The sequence below is a fragment of the Prionailurus bengalensis genome, chromosome E2 (assembly GCF_016509475.1).
Source record: "Prionailurus bengalensis isolate Pbe53 chromosome E2, Fcat_Pben_1.1_paternal_pri, whole genome shotgun sequence".
Lineage (NCBI taxonomy): Eukaryota > Metazoa > Chordata > Mammalia > Carnivora > Felidae > Prionailurus > Prionailurus bengalensis.
This window is the reverse complement of record NC_057352.1, coordinates 51,156,407-51,177,413: the sequence shown is the minus strand read 5'-3', so window position 1 is coordinate 51,177,413 and position 21,007 is coordinate 51,156,407. Positions and strand designations below refer to the sequence as shown.

At 38.2% G+C, this 21,007-nt stretch overlaps 1 protein-coding gene across 1 annotated transcript in view; it reads right to left on the bottom strand.

Annotated features, from left to right (window-relative positions):
* The window catches only part of CNTNAP4 (contactin associated protein family member 4), a 253,985-nt gene that overhangs the window by 20,409 nt on the left and 212,569 nt on the right, over positions 1-21,007 (bottom strand). The window contains exons 16-18 of the mRNA XM_043599720.1: positions 17,418-17,588; positions 16,499-16,717; positions 783-1,022 (exon numbers count right to left, since the gene is read on the bottom strand). Of these exons, the coding sequence (XP_043455655.1) occupies positions 783-1,022; positions 16,499-16,717; positions 17,418-17,588 (630 nt within the window). The remainder of the gene's footprint in view (positions 1-782; positions 1,023-16,498; positions 16,718-17,417; positions 17,589-21,007) is intronic.

Below are 21,007 nucleotides of genomic sequence, written 5' to 3'. Positions count from 1 at the left end.
AGAGCCCAATGTGGGGCTCGAACTCACAAACCATGAGATCATGACCTGGGTGGAAATCAAGAGTCGGTCGCTTAACCGACTGAGCCACCTAAGCACCCCAAAGTTATTTTTATTCTTGGAAAAAAATACGTTTAGCAAAAAACCGAAAAACAATACTTCCTAAATTTCCTTGCATTATTGACTATCTTCATCAAAAATAACAATAATGCCTTTAAAGATTTTAAAATAGAGAACTGCCCCGTGGAACAGGTTGTTAGCATATTTACTTAAGCACATCAACACGGGATAAATAAAAGCAGATTGAGCAGCTAACACTTTAAGACAATGAGAGGAGGGGCACCTGGGTGCTCAGGCGGTTGGTTAAGCGCCCGACTTCGGCTCAGGTCATGATCTCACAGTCTGTGAGTTCGAGCCCTGCATCCGGCTCTGTGCTGACAGCTCAGAGCCTGGAGCCTGCTTTGGATTCTGTGTCTCCCTCTCTCTCTGACCATCCCCTGCTCTTTCTCTCTCTCTCTCTCAAAAATAAACATTAAAAAAAATTTTTTTAAAGACATCAAGAGGCAACTTTAGAGGATTTATCATGAATAGTTTTTCTTTTTTTAAGAATTGAGGCCAATATCTAAGAAATGAAATAGGATTAGCATGAAATAGTTAACTGGCAAAAAAAAAAAAATCAGAAATGGAAATAATTGGGTTTCAAATAGCTACCCAGAAAATGACTACAGGATGTTTTCTTCATATCGGATGAGTTTTCCTGCGAAGACGTCCCACGCCATGCTTACCCTTCGAGCAGAAAGGCCCCGTGTATGCAGAGAAGGTGCAGTCACAAGAGAACCCGCTGAGCTTTTCTCTGCACTTCCCTCCATTGAGACACAACTTCCCGTAGCTGCTGCAGTGGCCTCTACAGCCCGGCTCCACGCCAGGGGTCACCTTAGCCCTCTCTTCCAGGTCCAGGGACATCCCGTTCAACTGCAGAGACCGAATGCAGCCCAGAAAGCCCCTCTGTCTGGTGGCTGTTCCACCTAGAAGGGAAATACTGCAAATGGAAACATGTTCCTAGGCGTTTGCTTCAGGATTGAAAGACCCAGCAAAACTGAGGCTTCGCAGGGAAGGGCAAAGGCTGTGGCCTTACAGGGAAGGGCAAGCGTTGGATGAGCCAATATAATTTGGGAAGCAAATTTGTGACAGGATATTGAAAGGATTTAAGAAGATAAAACATTAATTCCATTTTTTCGCAAAGTTGAATTTGTTACACGTTGGTTTTCTAAAAATGATTTATTAAAATACAAGTCGGAGAGGTTCTCTTTTTTAGTTGCTTTCTTTCCGAGAACAAAATGAGGCTGTATCTTTCATGCAAAGTAACAATGAGATGGATTGATACTCGTATGTGGAAGCTAACTTTGTTTTTGGCAATTTTAAATCAGCATATATTTGTGGGTGAGTGCGGCTCGTTCTTCATATTGAAACTTGATCCTGATGCTGGTCTGGTTTTAATTTACTGAGAATTATGAAAGACACCTTGAGTTCTTCTAACTTGACTGTGGACCGATGGGGTCTTTTGGTTATTCTTCCATCGAAAACATGGTAGCTGAGATTATCTGCTTTTGTCTGGCATATGTCCCAGTGAATTTTTCTCTAAATACTGGTCCAGGGTGGGTCATTTTAAGCTTGGAAAGATTCTCAACAAACTGGGGAAAGGGGTCAATGGAGAGACGGTGGTGTAGCATTTATTGGGTAATACATGACCATATATGCACTTATCAAGTCACCCTGAAGAGGTTTACGATGTCTGAGTGGAATCAGACCCTGACATTCTACACCAGAGGCTCTCCAACTTTAAGGAATGTAAATGTCACATGGAAGTCTTCTTAAAAATACAGGCTCGCTCTAAGAAATGCTGATTCTGTGGGCTGGAAATAGGGCTGTGGATCGAAACAATCAACAAGCCTCCCAGGTGCATCATATTCAGGTGGTCACCTGACTACCACATTTTCTGGGCACTATCCTAGTAAGAATGCAAGCTCTAGGAGGATCTTCACCCACCTGTGTGCCCAGGAACCCTCAAAATTAATGCCCGAACTCAAAGTGGGAAAACAGTACTCTAATCTAAATAGTCTGGATGATTCTACCCAGAGGCATTATTAGATGGTCACGGGTCCTCTACAAAGGAGCTTTGTCAGTGAATGGATGAGGCTGTCTCACCACCAGAATGTTAGACCCACTCCGTACATACTGTCTCTTTCTAGAACATGTTTCCTCCCTCCTCTACCACCACACTTAGCTAGCTCCTGATCTAGCTAGCCTTCATTACTTAACATCTCCTCATCTTCAGAAATTAAAGTTGCTGTTGTTGTTTTTAACTTTCAGAACCGAAAGTTGGAAAGACCCTAAATGAATCGGCCTTTTGTCACCGTGTACCAGGTGTTACATTTCACCACTTTACTTTTGTATATCATCAGAGTCCCACCATTGCATACACTTTGGGGATGGCCGCTTCAATCACACTGCACCCCAGCACACAGGACGGTGCCTGACGCAAAATAGCTGTGCAATAATTATTTATAATCATACCTAATTGATCAGCAATTGAAAATAATAACTGATTCTTAATAATTAGATATTAATAATCAGTCAATGCAATGGCTCGTTAAACTGGATTAGGCCATAGGAGTGGGGGTTGGGTGCTTCAAAGGCTGGAGAGAGGAACATCACTGGCCCCATGAGGTGGCTTGGGTTCCCAAAACTGAGAATGAGGATAAAACCCAAGGAATATTTCTGAATACATTAATTCTATATTTTTGGATAATGAAATACCATGAAGGGGAAACTGAAAGGAATCCTAAGAATTTGGGGCTCATGACACTGATGGTATTTAGAATTCAGATTCATAGACATAAGGGTCTCCATGCAAACAACTGTACTTAAATTGGTGTATCGAAGTTGTTTCACTTAACATTGTTTGTGCCTCTTCTATGAAGCAAATACAAGTCTTCAGGGTGTGGGTCATACTTGCTATTTATAAATCAAAATGCAGTGTGCTACGCAGCCAGACATATTCCGATTCCAGTTTCCGTGGGCAAGGCAGGGGAAAGGAGTTCACCTCGTCCCAGAGTCTCAGAACAACGGCCAGTCTTCTTGTTCGCTTCCTCCTACATCTACTGTCTCCTTCCATTCTTGAAGCCTCTCTCCTCCCCTTAATCTTAGGACTCCTCTTCTTTTCCTTCCACGTTAAAGCTGCCGTTCACCTGCACTTCAGACCTCCCTATTCTCACACTAACTCATCTCAACAGAACGTCGAGAGCTCAGAGTTAAGTCTTGGACCAAATGCTCTTAGCATCTTTGCTGGAGTTTTCTTTCCTGGGTAAGGAAGGCTTCAGCCTTACTTTTATCTTTGGCCCAGGAACTCTTTGGAGGAGGGTCAGGTGCTGGGAAGTCTGGATTACTGGTATATTTAATTTACTTTACATTAGAGTACTTTAAATCATGAGATACATACATATATATATATATATATATATATATATATATATATAGTATACAGTCACATTAAATCATGGTCTGTTAAGCATTTGTCACTCTGTAACATCATTTCCCTGATTTAGGAGTTGATCTCCTTCTGCCAGTGACATCATAAAAACTAAATAACTTGGGAGGCCAACAATTGAATACCATTCCTTTTCATCTGCCCCAGCTTATTTATTCTTATCTATTTTGTTTTGTTCCAGATGATGAGGACCAAGGGGCATAGAGAATTCCAGGGACAAACCCAGGGGCATAGCTGAGGAAATATTAAAACACACACATTCACTTAGAGGCAGAAAAGGGCAAGAATCTACCGTTGGCCTTTTATTGTAAGGGAGTCCCTTTCTTTTAACACCAAACTATGGTCAAAAAAGATCATTTTCATTGTCTTCTGCTTCTTAGATCATTTTTGGTTTGGACGGCATTTCAGTTCTACAAGCTCTACTTAGTAGCTCTGTGCTGGGCATCGAGTCTGGCCTTGGAGGTTCAGAATTATATGCAACTGACCTTGCCCTCAAAGAGCACGTGATCTAGTAATAGATTCAAACAGGGAAGCACATGATTACCACATGAGGTTAATGATAGAAATAGGTACCTGGTGGACAAGAAGGTCAGAGGATGGTCCCGGGACATTAACAGGAAACAGCCCCTTCAAATACATGTATGAGATACATATATTTATAGTAGTGAGAAGAAAATCAACACCCAGCCCTGTAAACAGGACATCTGAATTGTGAACTTGCAAAGAGTTCACGTTTACCTAACCAAATAGTTTGAAACTACATTTTTAAATTATCAAAAAAAAAAAAAGTCTAATTAAACATAAACATATGTGTCTTACAAGTGTGGAAGATTTTTACTTTACCATTAGGTTTCAAGTTAATAACTTCTTATTTTAAGATTAACTACTCTGGAGAACATGGCCAATGTAAACAGTATTGGGCTTGAAAGCTTAATTAAAGATTCCAACAACTGTCCAGGGTTAGAGTAGGTCCAATTAAAATGAGCTGCAGTTTGATTAATTGATTCTGGATGTTTCCACTGAGCTATTATGTTTGGAACTGTCTTCCAATTAATTTCCTATCAATTTACCTGCCATGCTATATCAGATATAATGAATTCTGGAACTTCACAAACACTAGGCATCTTGTGAAACTAATGCCTAACCTTCCTATGTGAAGGAATAAAAACCTGAATCTGTTCACTTACATAACAATACTGGGACCTGCACCAATAGGTGTGCTAGGTGATGAACAGAGATGGAGTCCAACCCTTTTATCACGTTCATTACTCTCAGGAAGTGAGTCTAAGTGACAGATGCTATTGTCACGAAGTACGAGCCGGCTCTTTCCTATGCCAATTTTTTTTTTTTTTTTTGGAGCAGGAAGACCTTTAATTTTTTAATGGCAAATTATTTATGTGCTGTGCTTGAATACTATTGAGGATTAATTGGGAACAATGGCATATTTGCCCAGGGGCCTTAGAAAAAAAAGAAATGGAGAACCTCTTCAAAATTTAAAGTTATAGAAACTTGTCTGGCAGAGTACAGGGGCTCTCCCTGACCATGGCACTGTGACAGAGAAAGGCCGCTAAGGCTCTAACCACTGATCAGCTTGGAACAGGAAGGTTGTTGCACATGCATGCAGGGCCCAGGACCAAGTGAGGGGATTAAAGGAAAAACACGGTCTTCTACAGATTATGCATTGGATCTTTAGTCCTGGTCTATTCAACCATCCTGGGGGAACGCTTAGCATCGTAGAAATGAGGCATTAACGCACAGACCCGTGAGACTGGACCCCAGCAATAACTTTGCCATGGAATGTTCCTCATTGAGGAAAACCCTAGGAGAACTGGGAGGAGGAGGAAGAACCAGCTCTTCCTTAGGTTCAAAGAACTATTATGGTTGAAATAGGAAGCTGTGAAGCAACAGTATCATAGTGCAGAAAATGCAGGCGCTATTCTCTGAACCAAAGTCAATGGTGAGGACATGCTCTCGTGGTAGTGACAGCAGAAAAATGTGGGTCTATTTAGATTTCTTATATGCCAATGCCACAGCACCTCTCTGGTCTGACCCATTTTAAAGAAATGAACTGTTAGTGGTATTAGTCATATTCTCTGCTCTGAAGAGATCCCATCTGAATTCAGATTTCAGTCAACAGTCACCAAGATCTGTTTGCTAAACAGGCAAAAGTAAACTGAGTGCCTCTTAAGCTGATCATGAAAAAGACATCTCAAGGAAGAGAGAACACAATTGAAGTAAGTAATAGGATTACATTAAAGAGAAATGTGACTTTCATTGCATTGCACTTTGGTAATGTGGGAACATACTTACTACAAAAGAAAACCAGACTGAAAGAAAAATTACTCAAACATAAAACTACTGCCATTCTCTTCCCATAACTATTTTAGCCTATCAAAAGTAAACTAAAAGTAAAAAGAAAAAATCTAGAATATATTATGATTAATGACTCTGTTCATCAAAAGACCCCATTAAGTACATGAAAATACAAGGGCGCCTGGGTGGCTCAGTCAGTTAAGTGTTCAACTTCAGCTCAGGTCATGATCTCACAGTTCGTGGGCTCTGTGCTGCCAGCTCAGAGCCTGGAGCCTGATTTTGGATTCTGTGTCTCCCTCTCTGCCCCTCCCCTGCTCATGCTCTCTTTCTCAAAAAATAAATGAACATTAAAAGATTTTTTTAAAAAACTAAAAAAAAGTATATGAAAATACAATCCACAGAAAGAGAGAAGAAATCTGTAATAACGTTACTTGAAATAAATCCAAAATTCTTATAAACCTTAAAAAAAAAAAAGAAGAAGACAACCCTGTAGAAAATGGGCAACAGATTTGAACAGCCATGTCACAAAGGAGGATATCCAAATGGTCAATAGCTATCTGGCAGTGTCTTTTAAGGCTTAACATATGCACATCTTATGACCCAGTAATTCCACTGTTAGGTAGAGACCCAACAGAAATACAAGCATATGTTCACCAAGAGACCAGTACAAGGATATATTTGTGATATCCAACTTTGCAAGGGCACAAATGCCCATCCACAGTAAACAAATCTACCTTTGTACCGGTCATGTCAGTTTCCCAAAATATCCCTGAGCGATACTAATGTGTAACTAACGGTGATAACCAAACTTCAGACCTTCGACAGGCTCAGAGTTCAACATTAACCCTCACGTGTGGCATTTAGAAACTGTTTGCTCTAGAAGCCCAATAAATATTTGTGGATTTGATGCAATTCAAATGCAATGCAAATGACTTATGCATCCATGTCAGGAGTTCTTACTTCTCCTTCAGGTCCTAGTCACAAAGTATTGAGATGGAGTTTGCCCCATTTAAAAAAACCTGTCAGTAAAAGAATTTAGACTGCAAACAAAAATTGCAGAGCTAGTTGAATGAAAATCAATTCAAGGCTAATTTAAGAAGCTTCTAAGAAAAATGCTGAGTTTACAAACCAAAATAGAAAATGACCACTGTCACATTTCAGCTTAAAAAAATGATTGATTCTTTTCTCTCCATCATTTCCGTGGTTGGGGAATGTTTGCGGGTGAATGATAACAGCAATGACTCTCGACATTGAGACTTCATTGTAACAAGGTCAAGGACATATGTTTAATACACCAATTAACATCATGCCACTAAACTTATTTTTTAAGGTAATAAATAGAATGTCTGAATAGGACTTTTTAACTCAGACACATCATAAATCACACACACACACAAAGGACAAAGTGAAAGAATGTGAAAAGGTCAGTAAAGACTCAGTGCCATAAATAAGAACAAGAATGGAGAAAGAACTAGAAGGCTCGAACTAAAGGGTGAATTGCCATTTTTATTATGAGAAGCCATCTGACAGTTGGGATATTTGGGAAAGGAGAGGAGATTGTCACTGCATTGGTGTTCACTGTTTCTAATCACATTACATTCACGTTAAATGTTTCCACTGTCTCATACAAGGCTTTGTGTTCATTATTTTATTACTCCTTCACTTTGCACGGAATCCTATAGTTTGGTTTAGATGAAGATACTTGTTCTAACGTTTGGAACTGCAGGTATTGTTAAAAACCTTCTGTTCTATCATTTTTTGGTGTAGACTAACAGTTCCATCTCTGAAATGACCATTTCCTTTATTTCCATTTCAATGTCATAGATCATTGTTGCCCAGCTGAATCACGTTTTTATCTTGCTTTCTACTTATTTTCACTGATTTTGTTCAGAAGGTGAAGCATTAGTCTGGCCTCAGAGTTATACTCCGAGATGTGGACACACTTCATGATTGGTCTTTAGAGGAGAGAGTGAAGCCAGCAATGGAGAGAGTGCCAAATCCTACCCACTAGACCATCAGGGAGGTTTGAAGCCAGTAATGGAGAAAACACCTTAGATGTTTTCCATGACATCCCATCCTACTAGTCATTTCTGAGACACCACCCAAAAAAAAAAAAAGTAATGTCCACATTGTGGACATATCAACATTGACCAGGCTGTGGTAGCACAGTGAGATGGAGAATATAACTGGAATCAAAATTAACATATATCCAGATATCCACATTTTACTTGTAGGTAAAAGTGTTAAAGATATATCTCAAACAAATATATTTCTACATTATCAAATTTTCTAATGTTTCATATTTGTTGTATTATAAAATGACTTTATTTGGTATTTGAAATATTCCACAATAGTGTTAATGTTTTCTGCCAAATTTGTTTACAAGCAAGAAGGTACATTTCTGGCAAAAGCGACTAAATGCTGGGATACTAACATAATCTATCTTAGAGTGACTAACATTAGCTTAGTCTTACAGTTGAGAGGGCTCAGTCGGCTGAGCGTCTGACTTTGGCTCAGGTCATGATCTTGCCGTCCATGAGTTCAACCCCACATCAGGCTCACTGCTGTCAGTGCAGAGCCTGGTTTGGATCCTCTGTCCCCCTCTCTCTCTGCCCCTCCCCCACTTGCACTCTCTCAAAAATAAATAAAACATTAAAAAAAAGTTTTTTAAAAAGACGTGTTTCTATATAACTGAAATCACCATCATCACTGTCTGGATTTAAACATTTTTTTAGGAGAAAAAAGTTATACTGAACTATAGACTTACTCTTTATAGTTACATTTATCTCATTAATATATACTGATACCCCAAAACAAATGATAGTCATTATGCACACTTAAGAATACTGATCAGCCATAATTAATTTTAAGAATGATGGGTGAACTGCAAATTAAACTCTTGAACTTGTAAGTAAGGGGAATGAAATTACCTTTTAAACTGTGAACCAGAAGATCAATTCTGTTGCATTAGAAGAGAGACTCCTACTCACCCACAGAGTCATGACTCTGGGAACACACTTAGCTCTAGAATATTGGAAGGTATTCATATGTGGGGAAACAGTGTCCAAGAGAAGGTGCCTTCTACATCTGACATGTACTGGCACAGAACATATGAACAAAGAAGCCCGATTTCCTGGGAGAGTGTGATTATGGGGCGGGTGGGATCTCACTGAAGAAAAGGAAGGAGGGGAGATATTTTCTCCAGGGTGTGAAGAAGGACCACCAGTCTTTTGCTGCCTTGAAAGAGTATGGTTTATAGAGTTCGTAGTATATAATCTAGACTGAAGGGTCAGGGAACGGCGTGAATCATCCTACAGGTTAGGATAAAGGAAGAAAACAAGAAAAGCTAACTTCAGTTGAAACTGAAAAGTGCGAAATGATGTGAGAATCCCAGAGACCTAAGAGAAGTGTCTTGTCCCCGAGAAGATTAGCAGGAGTAAGTAGTCACGCACTAGCAGCAACAACAAATCCACCACAAGCTGTGTGTATATAAAGTACGGCCCAACGCTGCTTTTCACTTGTGTCCGCTTCAGCCCACACCAACGTCATCTCTCACGGGGACCACTGCCCTAGCCTGCTTCTACCCTGTTCCCTCCATCCACATTCTTCACAGTGGTCAGGAAGACGTGGAAAGGTACATTAGATCAGGCGCTCCTCTGAGCCTCAGAATAAGACCCAGATTCCTCACCACAGTCTCAAGACCCAGTCAAAGTGACCATGATTTGCAACAGGCTTTCCCTCAGACCAACTCTACCGTCCTGCTACCATGGCTTCCTCCTTGCTCCCTGACTCCTTCACTTCGCTTTGAGCCATGGTTCCTCTGCTGGGAATTCTCTCCCTCCAGATGTTCACGTTCCCTCTTCTGCTTCCTCTGGCCTCTGTTCAAATGTAAGGTCCTCAAAGAGCACTCTCCTGACCACCCTGCTGAAAGTAGAAGCCCCTTAACCTAATTTATTGCTCGACTTTTTATAGAATTGATCATTATCTGAAATTGTGTCTGTATATACATATATACACACACACATAGATATATGTGTGCATACACGCATGTGTGTATATGTGTATTAACAACATATTATAAATAATAACTATATTATCTTACTATTTCCTCTTTTATTGGCTGCCTCTTGTCTCTTCCACTGAAATATACTATAAGGAATGCAGAGAGCTACTTTTTGGTCTCAGTAAACGCTACACTAAGTTAGCTCTAATCTTTATTGATTTTTTACTAGCTTTTCACCCACTTTGCACTAATTCATTGTAACTTAAAAAAATTTTTTTTAACATTTATTTATTTTTGAGAGACAGAGAGAGACCGAGCACAAGCAGGAGAGGGGCAGAGAGAGAGGGAGACACAGAATCCAAAGCAGGCTCCAGGCTCTGAGCTGTCAGCACAGAGCCTGATGCGGGGCTCGAACCCGTGAACCATGAGACCATGACCTGCGCTGAAGTCAGACGCTCAACCGACTGAGCCATCAGGCACCCCACATTGTAACTTTTTAAATTATGATTTAACTCCCATTGAAGTATGTTAATCTAGAAATTTAAAAAATATCTTGATGTGTTTATTAGTAATATTATAAATTGATAAGTTAATATTCCATCTTGTAAGTGTCATTTTTTAATGACTAGGTTGGGGCCTGTTCCTAAGAGCGTGGTCTACTCATGGGGTAGAAATAGAGATAAAAGAAAACCCTGATGTGCTCTTTGACAGCCAGTGACCTGCCTCTCCCTAAGCCTTTTTTAAAACATGGGTCCTTAAATGCTCCCCAATCAAGAGACACAGGGCATCAGAACGGATAAAAAACCAAGACCCATAAATATGCTGGTTGAAAGAGACCCATTTTAGACCCAAAGACACCTCCAGTTTTAAAGTGACGAGGTGGTGAACCATTTGTCATGCTAAGGGACATCAAAAGTAAGCTGGCATAGCCATACTGGGGCCAAAATCAGACAAACTAGATTTTTAACCAAAGACTGTAAAAAGAGATAAAGAAGGGCACTATCGCCTAATAAAATAAAGAGGTCTATCCAACAAGGTCTAACAATAGTAACTATTTTTGCATTCAACTTGGGAGAAGCCAAATATATAAATCAATAAAAAACACACTTACTGAAATTCATTGGTAACAATACTGTAATAGTAGAAGACTTCAACAGTCTACTTACAGCAACGGACAGATAATCTAAAGCACAAAATCAACTGGGAAACAATGGCTTTGAATGACACACTGGACCAGATGGACTTAACAGATATATTCAGAGGATTTCATCCCAGAGCAGCAGAAGACACATTTAGAATGCACGTGGAACATTTTCCAGAAGAGATCACATACTGGGTCACAAATCAGGCTTCAACCAGTACAAAAAGACTGAGATCATTCTTTGCATATTTTCAGACCACACTGAAACTTGAAGTCAACCACAAGAAAAAATCTGGAAAGACTACAAATATATGGAGGATAAAGAACATCCTGTTAATGAATGAATGGGTTAACCAGGAAATTAGAGAAGAAATTGAAAAAATACATGGAAGCAAATGAAAATGAAAACACAATAGTCCAAAACCTTTGGGATACAGGAAAGGTGGTCTTACGAGGGAAGTAGATAGCGAGAAGTCGGGAAGAAGAGGGAAGTAGATAGCTTCCTCAATCAGGAAGCAAGAAAAGTCTCAAATATACAAACTAACCTTACACCTAAAGGAGCTGGAAAAAGAACAGCAAATAAAACCCGAAGCCAGCAGAAGAAGAGAAATAATAAAGATTACACCAGAAATAAAGGATATACAAATTAAAAAAAAAAAACAATAAAACTCGGAGATGGTTCTTTGAAAGAATTAACAAAATTGATAAACCCGCTAGCCAGACTTATCAAAAAGAAAAGAGAAAGGACCCAAATAAATAAAATCATGAATGAAAGAGGAGAGATAACAACCAACACCACAGAAATACAATTATAAGAGAATATCATGAGCAATTATATGCCAACAAACTGGGCAATCTGGAAGAAATGGATAAATTCCTAGAAACATATAAACTACCAAATCTGAAACAGGAAGAAATAGAAAATTTGAACAGGCTCATAACCAGCAAATAAATAGGATCAGTAATCAAAAATCTTCCAACTCTCAAAGGTCCAGGGCCAGATGGCTTCCCAGAGGAATTCTAGCAAACGTTTAAAAAGAGTTAAAACCTATTCTTCTGAACTGTTCCAAAAAGAGAAATGGAAGGAAAACTTCCAAGCTCATTCTATGAGGTCAGCATTGCCTTGATTCCAAAACCAGACAAAGATCCCACTAAAAAGGAGAACTACAAACCAACATCCCTGATGAACATGGATGCAAAAATTCTCAACAAGATACTAGCAAATCGAATCCGACAGTACATTAAGAGAATTATTCACCACATTCAAGTGGGAGTCATTCTTGGCCTGCAGGAGTGGTTCCATATTCAAATCAATCAATGTGATACACCACATTAATAAAAGAACAGAAAAGAACCATATGATCTTCTCAATAGATGCAGAAAAGGCACTTGACAAAATACAGCATCCTTTCTTGATAAAAACCCTCAAGGAAGTAGGGACAGAAGGAAATCTCAACATCATAAAGGCCATATATGAAAGACCCACAGCTAATATCATACTTAATCGGGAAAAACTGAGAGCATTTCCCCTAAAGTCAGGAATACAACACGGATGTCCACTCTCACCACTTTTATTCCACATAGCGCTGGAAGTCCTAGCCTCACCCATCAGACAACAAAAAGAAATAAAAGGCATCCATATTGGTAAGGATAAAGTCAAACTTTCACTCTTCACAGATTTCACTCTACATGGAAAACCTGAAAGACTCCACCAAAAAACTGCTAGAGCTGACACATGAATTCAGCAAAGTTGCAGGGTATGAAATCAATGTACATATATTGGTTGCATTTTGATACACCAACAGTGAAGCGGCAGAAAGAGAAATCAAGGAATCTATCCCATTTACAACTGCACCAAAAACCATAAGATACCTGTGAATAAACCCAACCAAACAGGCAAAAGATTTGTGCTCTGAAAACCAAAGAACATTTATGAAAAAACTGAAGAAGAAACAAAGAAATGGAAAAACATTCCATGCCTTTGATTCGAAGAGTAGATATTGTTAAAATGTCTACACCACACAAAGCAATCTACACATTTAACGCAATCCCTATCAAAATAACACCAGCATTTTTCACAGACCTAGAACAAATATCCTAAAATTTGTATTTGAACCATAAAAGACCCCAAATAGCCAAAGTAATGTTCAAAAAGAAAAGCAAAGTAGGAGGTATCACAATGCCAGACTTCAAGCTGTATTACAAAGCTGTGATCATCAAAACAGTAAAGTACTGGCACAAAAAGAGACACATAGATCAGTGGAACAGAATGGAGAACCCAGAATTGGACCTATAACTTTATGCTCAACTCATCTTTGACAAAGCAAGAAAGTATATCCGATGGAAAAAAAGACAACTGCTTCAACAAATGGTGCTGGGAAAATGGACGGCAGCATACATAAGAATGAACCTGGACCGCTTTCTTACACCATACACAAAAACAAATTCAAAATGGATGAAAGACCTACATGTAAGATAGGAAACCAACAAAATCCTGGAGGAGAACACAGGCAGTAACCTCTTTGACTCTGGCTGGAGCAAGTGCTTACTAGACACATCTCCAGAGGCAAAGGAAACAAAATAAACTACCGGGACCTCATCAAGATAAAAAACTTCTGCACAGTGAAGAAAACAATCAACAAAACTAAAATACAACCTAGGCAATGGGAGAAGGTATTTGCAAATGACATAATGGGTAACATGGCTAGTATCCAAAATCTATAAAGAACTTATGAAACTCAACACCCAAAACATAAATAATCCAGTGGAAAAATGGGAAGAAGGTATGAACAGACATTTCTCCAAAGAAGACATCCAGATGGCTAACAGACACATGAAAGAAAAAATGCTCAATATCACTCATCATTGGGGAAACACAAGCAAAACCACAATGAGATATCACCTCACACCTGTCAGAATGGCTAAAATGAACAACTCAGGAAACAACTGATGTTGATGAGGACGTGGAAAAAGGGAAATCCTCTTACACTATTGGTGGGACTGGTGTAGCCACTCCAGAAAACAGTGTGGTTTCTCAAAAAGTTGAAAATAGAACTACCCTCAGACCCAGCAATTGCACTACTAGGTATTTTACCCAAAGGACACAAAAATACCAATTCAAAGGGGCACACGCACCCCAACGTTCACAGCAGCACTATCAGCAATAGCCAAATTATGGAAAGAGCCCAAATGTCCATTGACTGGTGAAAGGATAAAGAAGATGTGGTGTATATATATATACAATGGAATAATACTCAGCCACCAAAAAGAATGAAATCTTGCCATTTGCAAAAACGTGTATGGAGCTAAAGTGTATTATGCTAAGCAAAATAAGTCAGGCAGAGAAAAGACAAATACCATATGATTTCACTCATATGTGGAATTAAGAAACAAAACAGATGAACATAGGGGAGGGGAAGAAAAAATAAGATCAAACAGTGAGGGAGTTAAGAGACTTAACTATAGACAGCAAACTGAGGGCTGATGGAAGGAAGTGGGTGGGAGACGGGCTACATGGGTGATGGGCATTAAGAAGGGCACTTGTTGTGTTGAACACTGGGTGTTGTATGTAAGTGATGGATGACTGAATTCTACTCCTGAAACCAATATTACACTATATGTTAACAGTTAACATGAATTTAAGTAAAATCTTGGAAGAAAGTAAAATAAAATAAAATAAAATAAAATAAAATAAAATAAAATAAAATAAAACGAGTTCTTCTTTCAATATCATCACATTAACCATGTCAATTTTCTCAGTTACCTGTGAGTAAAAAGAAGGGAATTGTATAAACAGATTTTTATTAAGAGTAGATACATTTTTCAGAGATCTTTCTGCCTTTTTAATTTTCTATGACTTGACTTAAACACAGCGAGGATTTTAGTTTATAAAACTTTCACATAGGGCAGCCTTTGGATTTGAACACATATGGGGATGTCAAAAGCCTAACCGATTGCCTCCATAAAGATGAAATCTCTTAGGTATATTTATTAAAATTATAACACATGATTGATGGCAGAAGACTCAAGTCTGTTCCAACACAGTCTTCTGATATAATAATAGTGCTTCCAGCCACTACAGCTACCTGAAATCAAATTAAGGCCCGGATTCCTATCAGACACAATACATAGTGACTTCATTTCTATGAAGTTAAAATTCGCACAAAGGATAAAAGGTCACGTTCAGGCGAACTGCAGCAGACCTCACTGTAAAATTCTAGGACTGTTTCAGCCTTCTCAATTTCCAAGAATAGTAAGGCTATTTCCAAGATACTGACAGATTTTAAATTGCCATACCTTTGGTTGCAGCGATCTCTCAGGTTTTGTAATTCAGGAAATATCTGTGTCAATTTCCTGAATTTCCAGCATGTTACTAAAAGTTAGGTATTTCAAGTATTCCTCATTATTTCCATACCCTTAAATCAGTCGAGTGGCCATAAGATCATGATTAGATTGTCTATTACAGTGCCCTATTCATAGAATCTGTTCATTAAATATTTATTGAGTGAAAGAATAAATGATAGAAGTAAGGAGTATATAAATTCATTAGAAATCCCAAATATGTCTTAATCAAGTAAGTCACAAATAGGCTTATCTTTTGCAGTGAGAGTAATAAACAAGATTATTAAGCAATGAACGATGTAATAGGTATGTTGAATTTTATTCTAAAACACAACTGTTAAAATGCTTGAAAAAAAGTTTCTCATCATTTATAACCTATCCTGCTTTTATAGCATTGCCGTGCCCTTTTTTTGCATTAAAATATCTGCAAAGTGATCAAGTAAGAAATAATTCCTTGCACTCATGGTCGATGAGTTCTGTAAAGTAATTAGCAAGATTAAAAATAAACACTTCCAGAAGGATTCCACCATCAAGTGTATAGATACCAAGTGAATGTATTTAGGCAATAAAGGAACAGTTGGATATAAGTATGAGGTAGGTGATCAGAAGGCATCCAAAAAATAGGCAAAATGAGAGACACCAGCAGAACTGACGGTTTATACACTTTGTTCCTGCTTTTCCTTTTGTCTTCTACTGGCCTGTTTTTTGACGAGGGTCCCTGGTTGGCATCAGCTGGAATTACAGGGAGAGTTCCTTAAATCCTCTGGGAACAGAGATAAACACCTCCAACATAACACTAAAAGCACTAATGTAAAAACAAACAAACAAAGCAAACAGATTACATAATCTGTAATAGTAAGAATCCAGATTTAGGCATTAATCAAATACAAATTTAAATCTCACTTACTAGGTAGATTCCTGAAGGCAAGGCTTTTAGATCCCTGGTAGCTCAGTCACCTCATCTGTAAAATGGGGTTAACTCATTTCACAGGTTTGGGTACCAGGAAGGCATAAAACACCTGGCACAGCCTGGGACGTAGGTTCTCAGTAAACAGTGGTTTGTTGTGGCTGTTACCACCATTTTCATAGTTGGTATGATTTCATTTTGGCCCACAACTGCGCTGACATCATAGAGTTAAATGACAACAGAACTTACCCACGAAGAGTTGACTGTTGAGCTGTAAAAGGACATGGCCGTCAGTGGGAGCAGGCTGCGTCTTCGGTAAGAGCTGATCCACTTGGATAGTTGCCTCTTTCATGTTCCTTTCAACCTTGACGTGGTGCCACTGGTTGTCATTGAAATGAGTGGGTGACTGCACTGAGATTTCAAAAGGTCCATTCCCCACATCAAATGAAAAGGTCACTACTGCCGGTGCTGGAAATATGAGATACGAAGATTGTTCAAGTTAGTCCACACGGGGGAAAGCGGAGTCCTCTTCAGGAACAGCGCCATAGCATAGCAGTCAGGAAATACAAAGATAAGGGCTCAAATCTTATGGAAGGAACCAATGACGTCAGTAAAAGACAGAGGGGGAATAAGACAGTCAAACACATTTGGGAAAAAACTCCGATCTTAAAAAATTCATCCTCAGAGTTAATTTCTCATATTGAGAAAAGAGTAAAGCTATTTGGCCAGAATAAGAAAACTAAATAGGCTCTGGCCTTTTATGTAAAGATAATTTTTACAATGATTCAAAGTTTCTATAATTTTAAAAGCATGTAATATACATTTGATCTTAAGAGACTAATGGTGATCTAAGCGTATACCAAAATTATAAGGCTGGGGATCTAATTAACTTTGTAACTGACTGAGAATTTAGTTTTTAAAAAAGTTTAATTATCTGAATTTAAAACCCTTCTTAAATTGGTTCTAGAGAATACCAATTATATTCCCAAATTATTGTGTTAAATATTAAATTATTTTCTTGCAAAAAGGCTAACAATATCAGATTTTTTTCAAAAGGACACAATGAAGAGATTCAGCTGATAAAGTAGAAACACAGTACGTTAACAATTAGTTAAAGGATTTACTACTAAATAGAATTCCACAGGCCTCTAAGGAAAAGGAGACTCACAGTGTAGCTCTATCCTTATAAAATCGGTAATCCCCAGGTTCTCTAAAAATACCCCAGATGAAGCTGTTGTCTTAAAAAAGAAAGACACATCTGCACTAAGTTCTCCATGGAAAGTAGGGAAATGAAGGTATGAAGCCTCAGTATTGAAGGAAGCTGAATTCCAAAATGATCCTGTTTGAAAAAAAAAAAAGGAAAAAAATCAAAAAGAAAAATTCATGAAATGAATGGCATAATTACATTTTCAATTTTTAGTATTTCTGCTACTAAAAATATTGCTAATTTATACAAACCTGCTTTTCTTTTTTCTATTAACTATATACTTACTCTACAGGACATGGGCAGAAGAATGGAGATTTTACAAGGATTGTGATCCTGGATTCCTTCCAACATAGGAGAGGAATGATCACTACAGAAATGGTCTGAACGTTATATTTTATGTAAGAAAAATAGCCTCACCCCAAATACCACCCTCTGCCAAAGTGATGTGGTAAAAATCTGCCAAATATTCACTAATAGACTTAATTTTTTTATAACTTGAAAACTGAAACACCTACATTCCTTTGAATAACAAAACTCTAAAGAAGCTCAAAGCGGTTTTTGTTCTGACACTTCTAACACACACACTTCACAGAGTTACGCCTTCAACTAACTGTTTTCATTAATGGGCCTTGTGATTTTCTAAACTGAGACTGGCATTCAAAATATTCTCACCTAATTAAAGATCAAGACACTTACTTTCCTGATCTTCTCACAAAAATGCTCTTTCCATTCAAAATTATCTCTTACTTTGCCTGTAACAGTGAAGTGATCAACAGTAGGAAAGGGCTCTTGAAAAGTTTAAAAATGCTCAATATAAGGAGAAAATGTGCAAAAGGTTGGGGGTATAAATTAAGGGATGTGAAAACAATTATGTGGACTATTAATTGAATTATAATTTCTGTCCACATGCCACTTCTCATCTTCACTTTCCCATTCTTTTTTTTTGGGGGGGGGGGGGAGCAGTTATACCTACAACTTTCCTTTTGAGAAAATATTGTGGGACTTATACAGCAGAAAGCATGGGAAATAAGTATAAATGTAGTGATCGAAGTGGCAAGAGCGAAATCCAAGTGTCTCTGTGTGGCTGATGAGAAGCACCACCCGAGAAATGAACTATGTATTTGCTGCTGCCACCAGCAAGTTCTCGACACACGGAATATAAATATACACCTGCCTCCATACGCACTCACAACATTGGTTAAAATTCTATCTAAATTACCTTCCTGGAAGACGTATTGATCCACTGAAGTCAGAAAACAGTAATTTCAAAACAATGGTTCATTATGTTAGCAGGGAACAGATAGCTAGAGTTAAAAATCGCAGACTTGCCTCAGCTTCTCTCCGTTCCTTAGATTTTAATTTATTTTCTATAAATCCTGGACCAAACAAGCGGTGGCTGTATCCAGTTTACGTTTTCTGTTTTTCTTATGGACCTGATTCAAAAGTCAATTCTCAGCTCATCTGTGAACAATTTTAGAGCTGCATTTATTCCGCTGAGAATATACTTTGAGGGCTTTTTTTTTTCTACAGCCAAATGAAACTGTATATTATCTGAGTTGGCCAAGCCTAGTCTTATTTCCATTTTACAGCTATTTCTATGCTTAGACATTTTGATCTCTAGGAAAAACTGCAAGGAAATGCGAAATATCAAATCAGGGATAACAACACATTTGTGTTCTTAAAAGCTCTTACCTGACCTATTTTAAAAGGAATTAAATGCCTTTCTGTTGAAATGTGATGTATATGAAAATTAAAGCTGTAACTTTAAGTTGTGGAACATCACCGAATCTTCTTCATTCGGTCAGATTAAAAAGAACACTCAGAATTCCTTAAAGGTCTACATGAGATAATATTACTATAAGACATAATATTTCAGTTGTTTCATTTCTATATCACACCTAACCCAATGAAGCATCCTGCAGAAGGTTTCAGGAACCTGGCTGAAATAAACAAACAAAAAAAACCAATTTCTGAATTGCTGCTATCTTTACAATGAATGTTTTTATAGTAATGAAAACAATGTATTACCTTAGGTAGCTTAAACATTCTCACATACATCATCATGCCTATTTAGCCCAGTTAGCAAACCTTATTGTACAGATTCACAATAGGTTAAAAAAATAAAAAAGAAAAGAAAAAAAAGACACCATTTTATTGGATTAGGAAATTGCTGCTAATTCGAAACAATGGTAAAGAAAGCAAAGGCCAATATTTCCATGATCAAATCATGTTTATGGCGTATGATATCTCAGCTCTTTCCAGACTGTGCTAAGAAGCACCCAGGAGAACGTGGACTGCCTCCGAAAAAGGAGGGGAAAGAACAGGAGGCCCAGCAAAGCAGAGCCCAGCAGGCGGGCGCCAGCAGGAAGCTGCAGGTCTTTTGAAGAGAGAGTTCCTGGCTAAGGTGGTTCAAAAATCCTTAAGCTGCATCCAGGGGCAGACTGGAATGCAATCACCTGCAATCGGGAGAATAGGACCACTTTTATCATCCCAACAAAAACAATGCATGATGTGTTATTCTATGTAATTAACTAATAATTTAAAAAATTTCAGTAATTAATAATTCATATCTTTTCAATTAAATTCAGTAGAGGGTACTCAAAACTTGGAAATATTCCTTCAGGAATCCCACCTTTTATTCTTCCCAAATTAAAAAAAAAAATGCAATGGATACTGGGATCCAGACAGTTATTTACATAGAAGAGGAAGATGTACTAAGGATTGAATTCCATACACAAAGTAAAAAAGAGCTCATTTAGGAAACTTAGCTTAGTAGAATGTTAAGATTACAAGTAATTTAAAGGGCGCCTGGGTGACTCAGTTGGTTGAGCATCCAACTTTTGGTTTCAGCTCAGGTCATAATCTCACAGTTTCGTGGGTTCGAGCCCTTGTCGGGCTCTCCACTGGCAGAGGGTAGCCTGTTTGGGATTCTGTCTCTCTCCCTCTCTGTGTGCCCCTCACCAACTCACGCTCTATGTCTCTCTCTCTCAAATAAATAAACTTAAAAAAAAGAATTTAAAAATATTCTTTTTGATAAACTTTTATTTATATCATTAATAGATTATCCATTAAAAAGAACAGATTTAGGGGCGCCGGGGTGGCTCAGTGGGTTAAGCGTCCAACTCTTGATTTCAGCTGCGATCATGATTTCACAGTTCGTGGGAATGAGCCCTGCATCACGCTGACAGCATGCAGCCTGCTTGGGATGCTCTCTTTCCCTTTCTCTGCTCCTCCTCCATTCACACTCTCTCTCTCAAAATAAATAAATAAATTTTAAAAAAATAACAGATTTATAGAGACAGAAAGTTAGATTAGTGGTTCTCTGGAACTGGGGAGAGGAGGCAATTAGAGAATAACAGGGACTAAGGGGTGGGGAGTTCTTTCTGCATAATAAAAATGTTCTAAAATTGATTGCAGTAATGGTTACACAATGCTGTGACTATACTAAAAGTCACTGAATAGTTCACTTTATATGCATGAATTATACGGCATGTAAATTACACCTTAATAAAGCTGTTTTTAAAAAAGAACAACATTTGAAAAAGCCATTA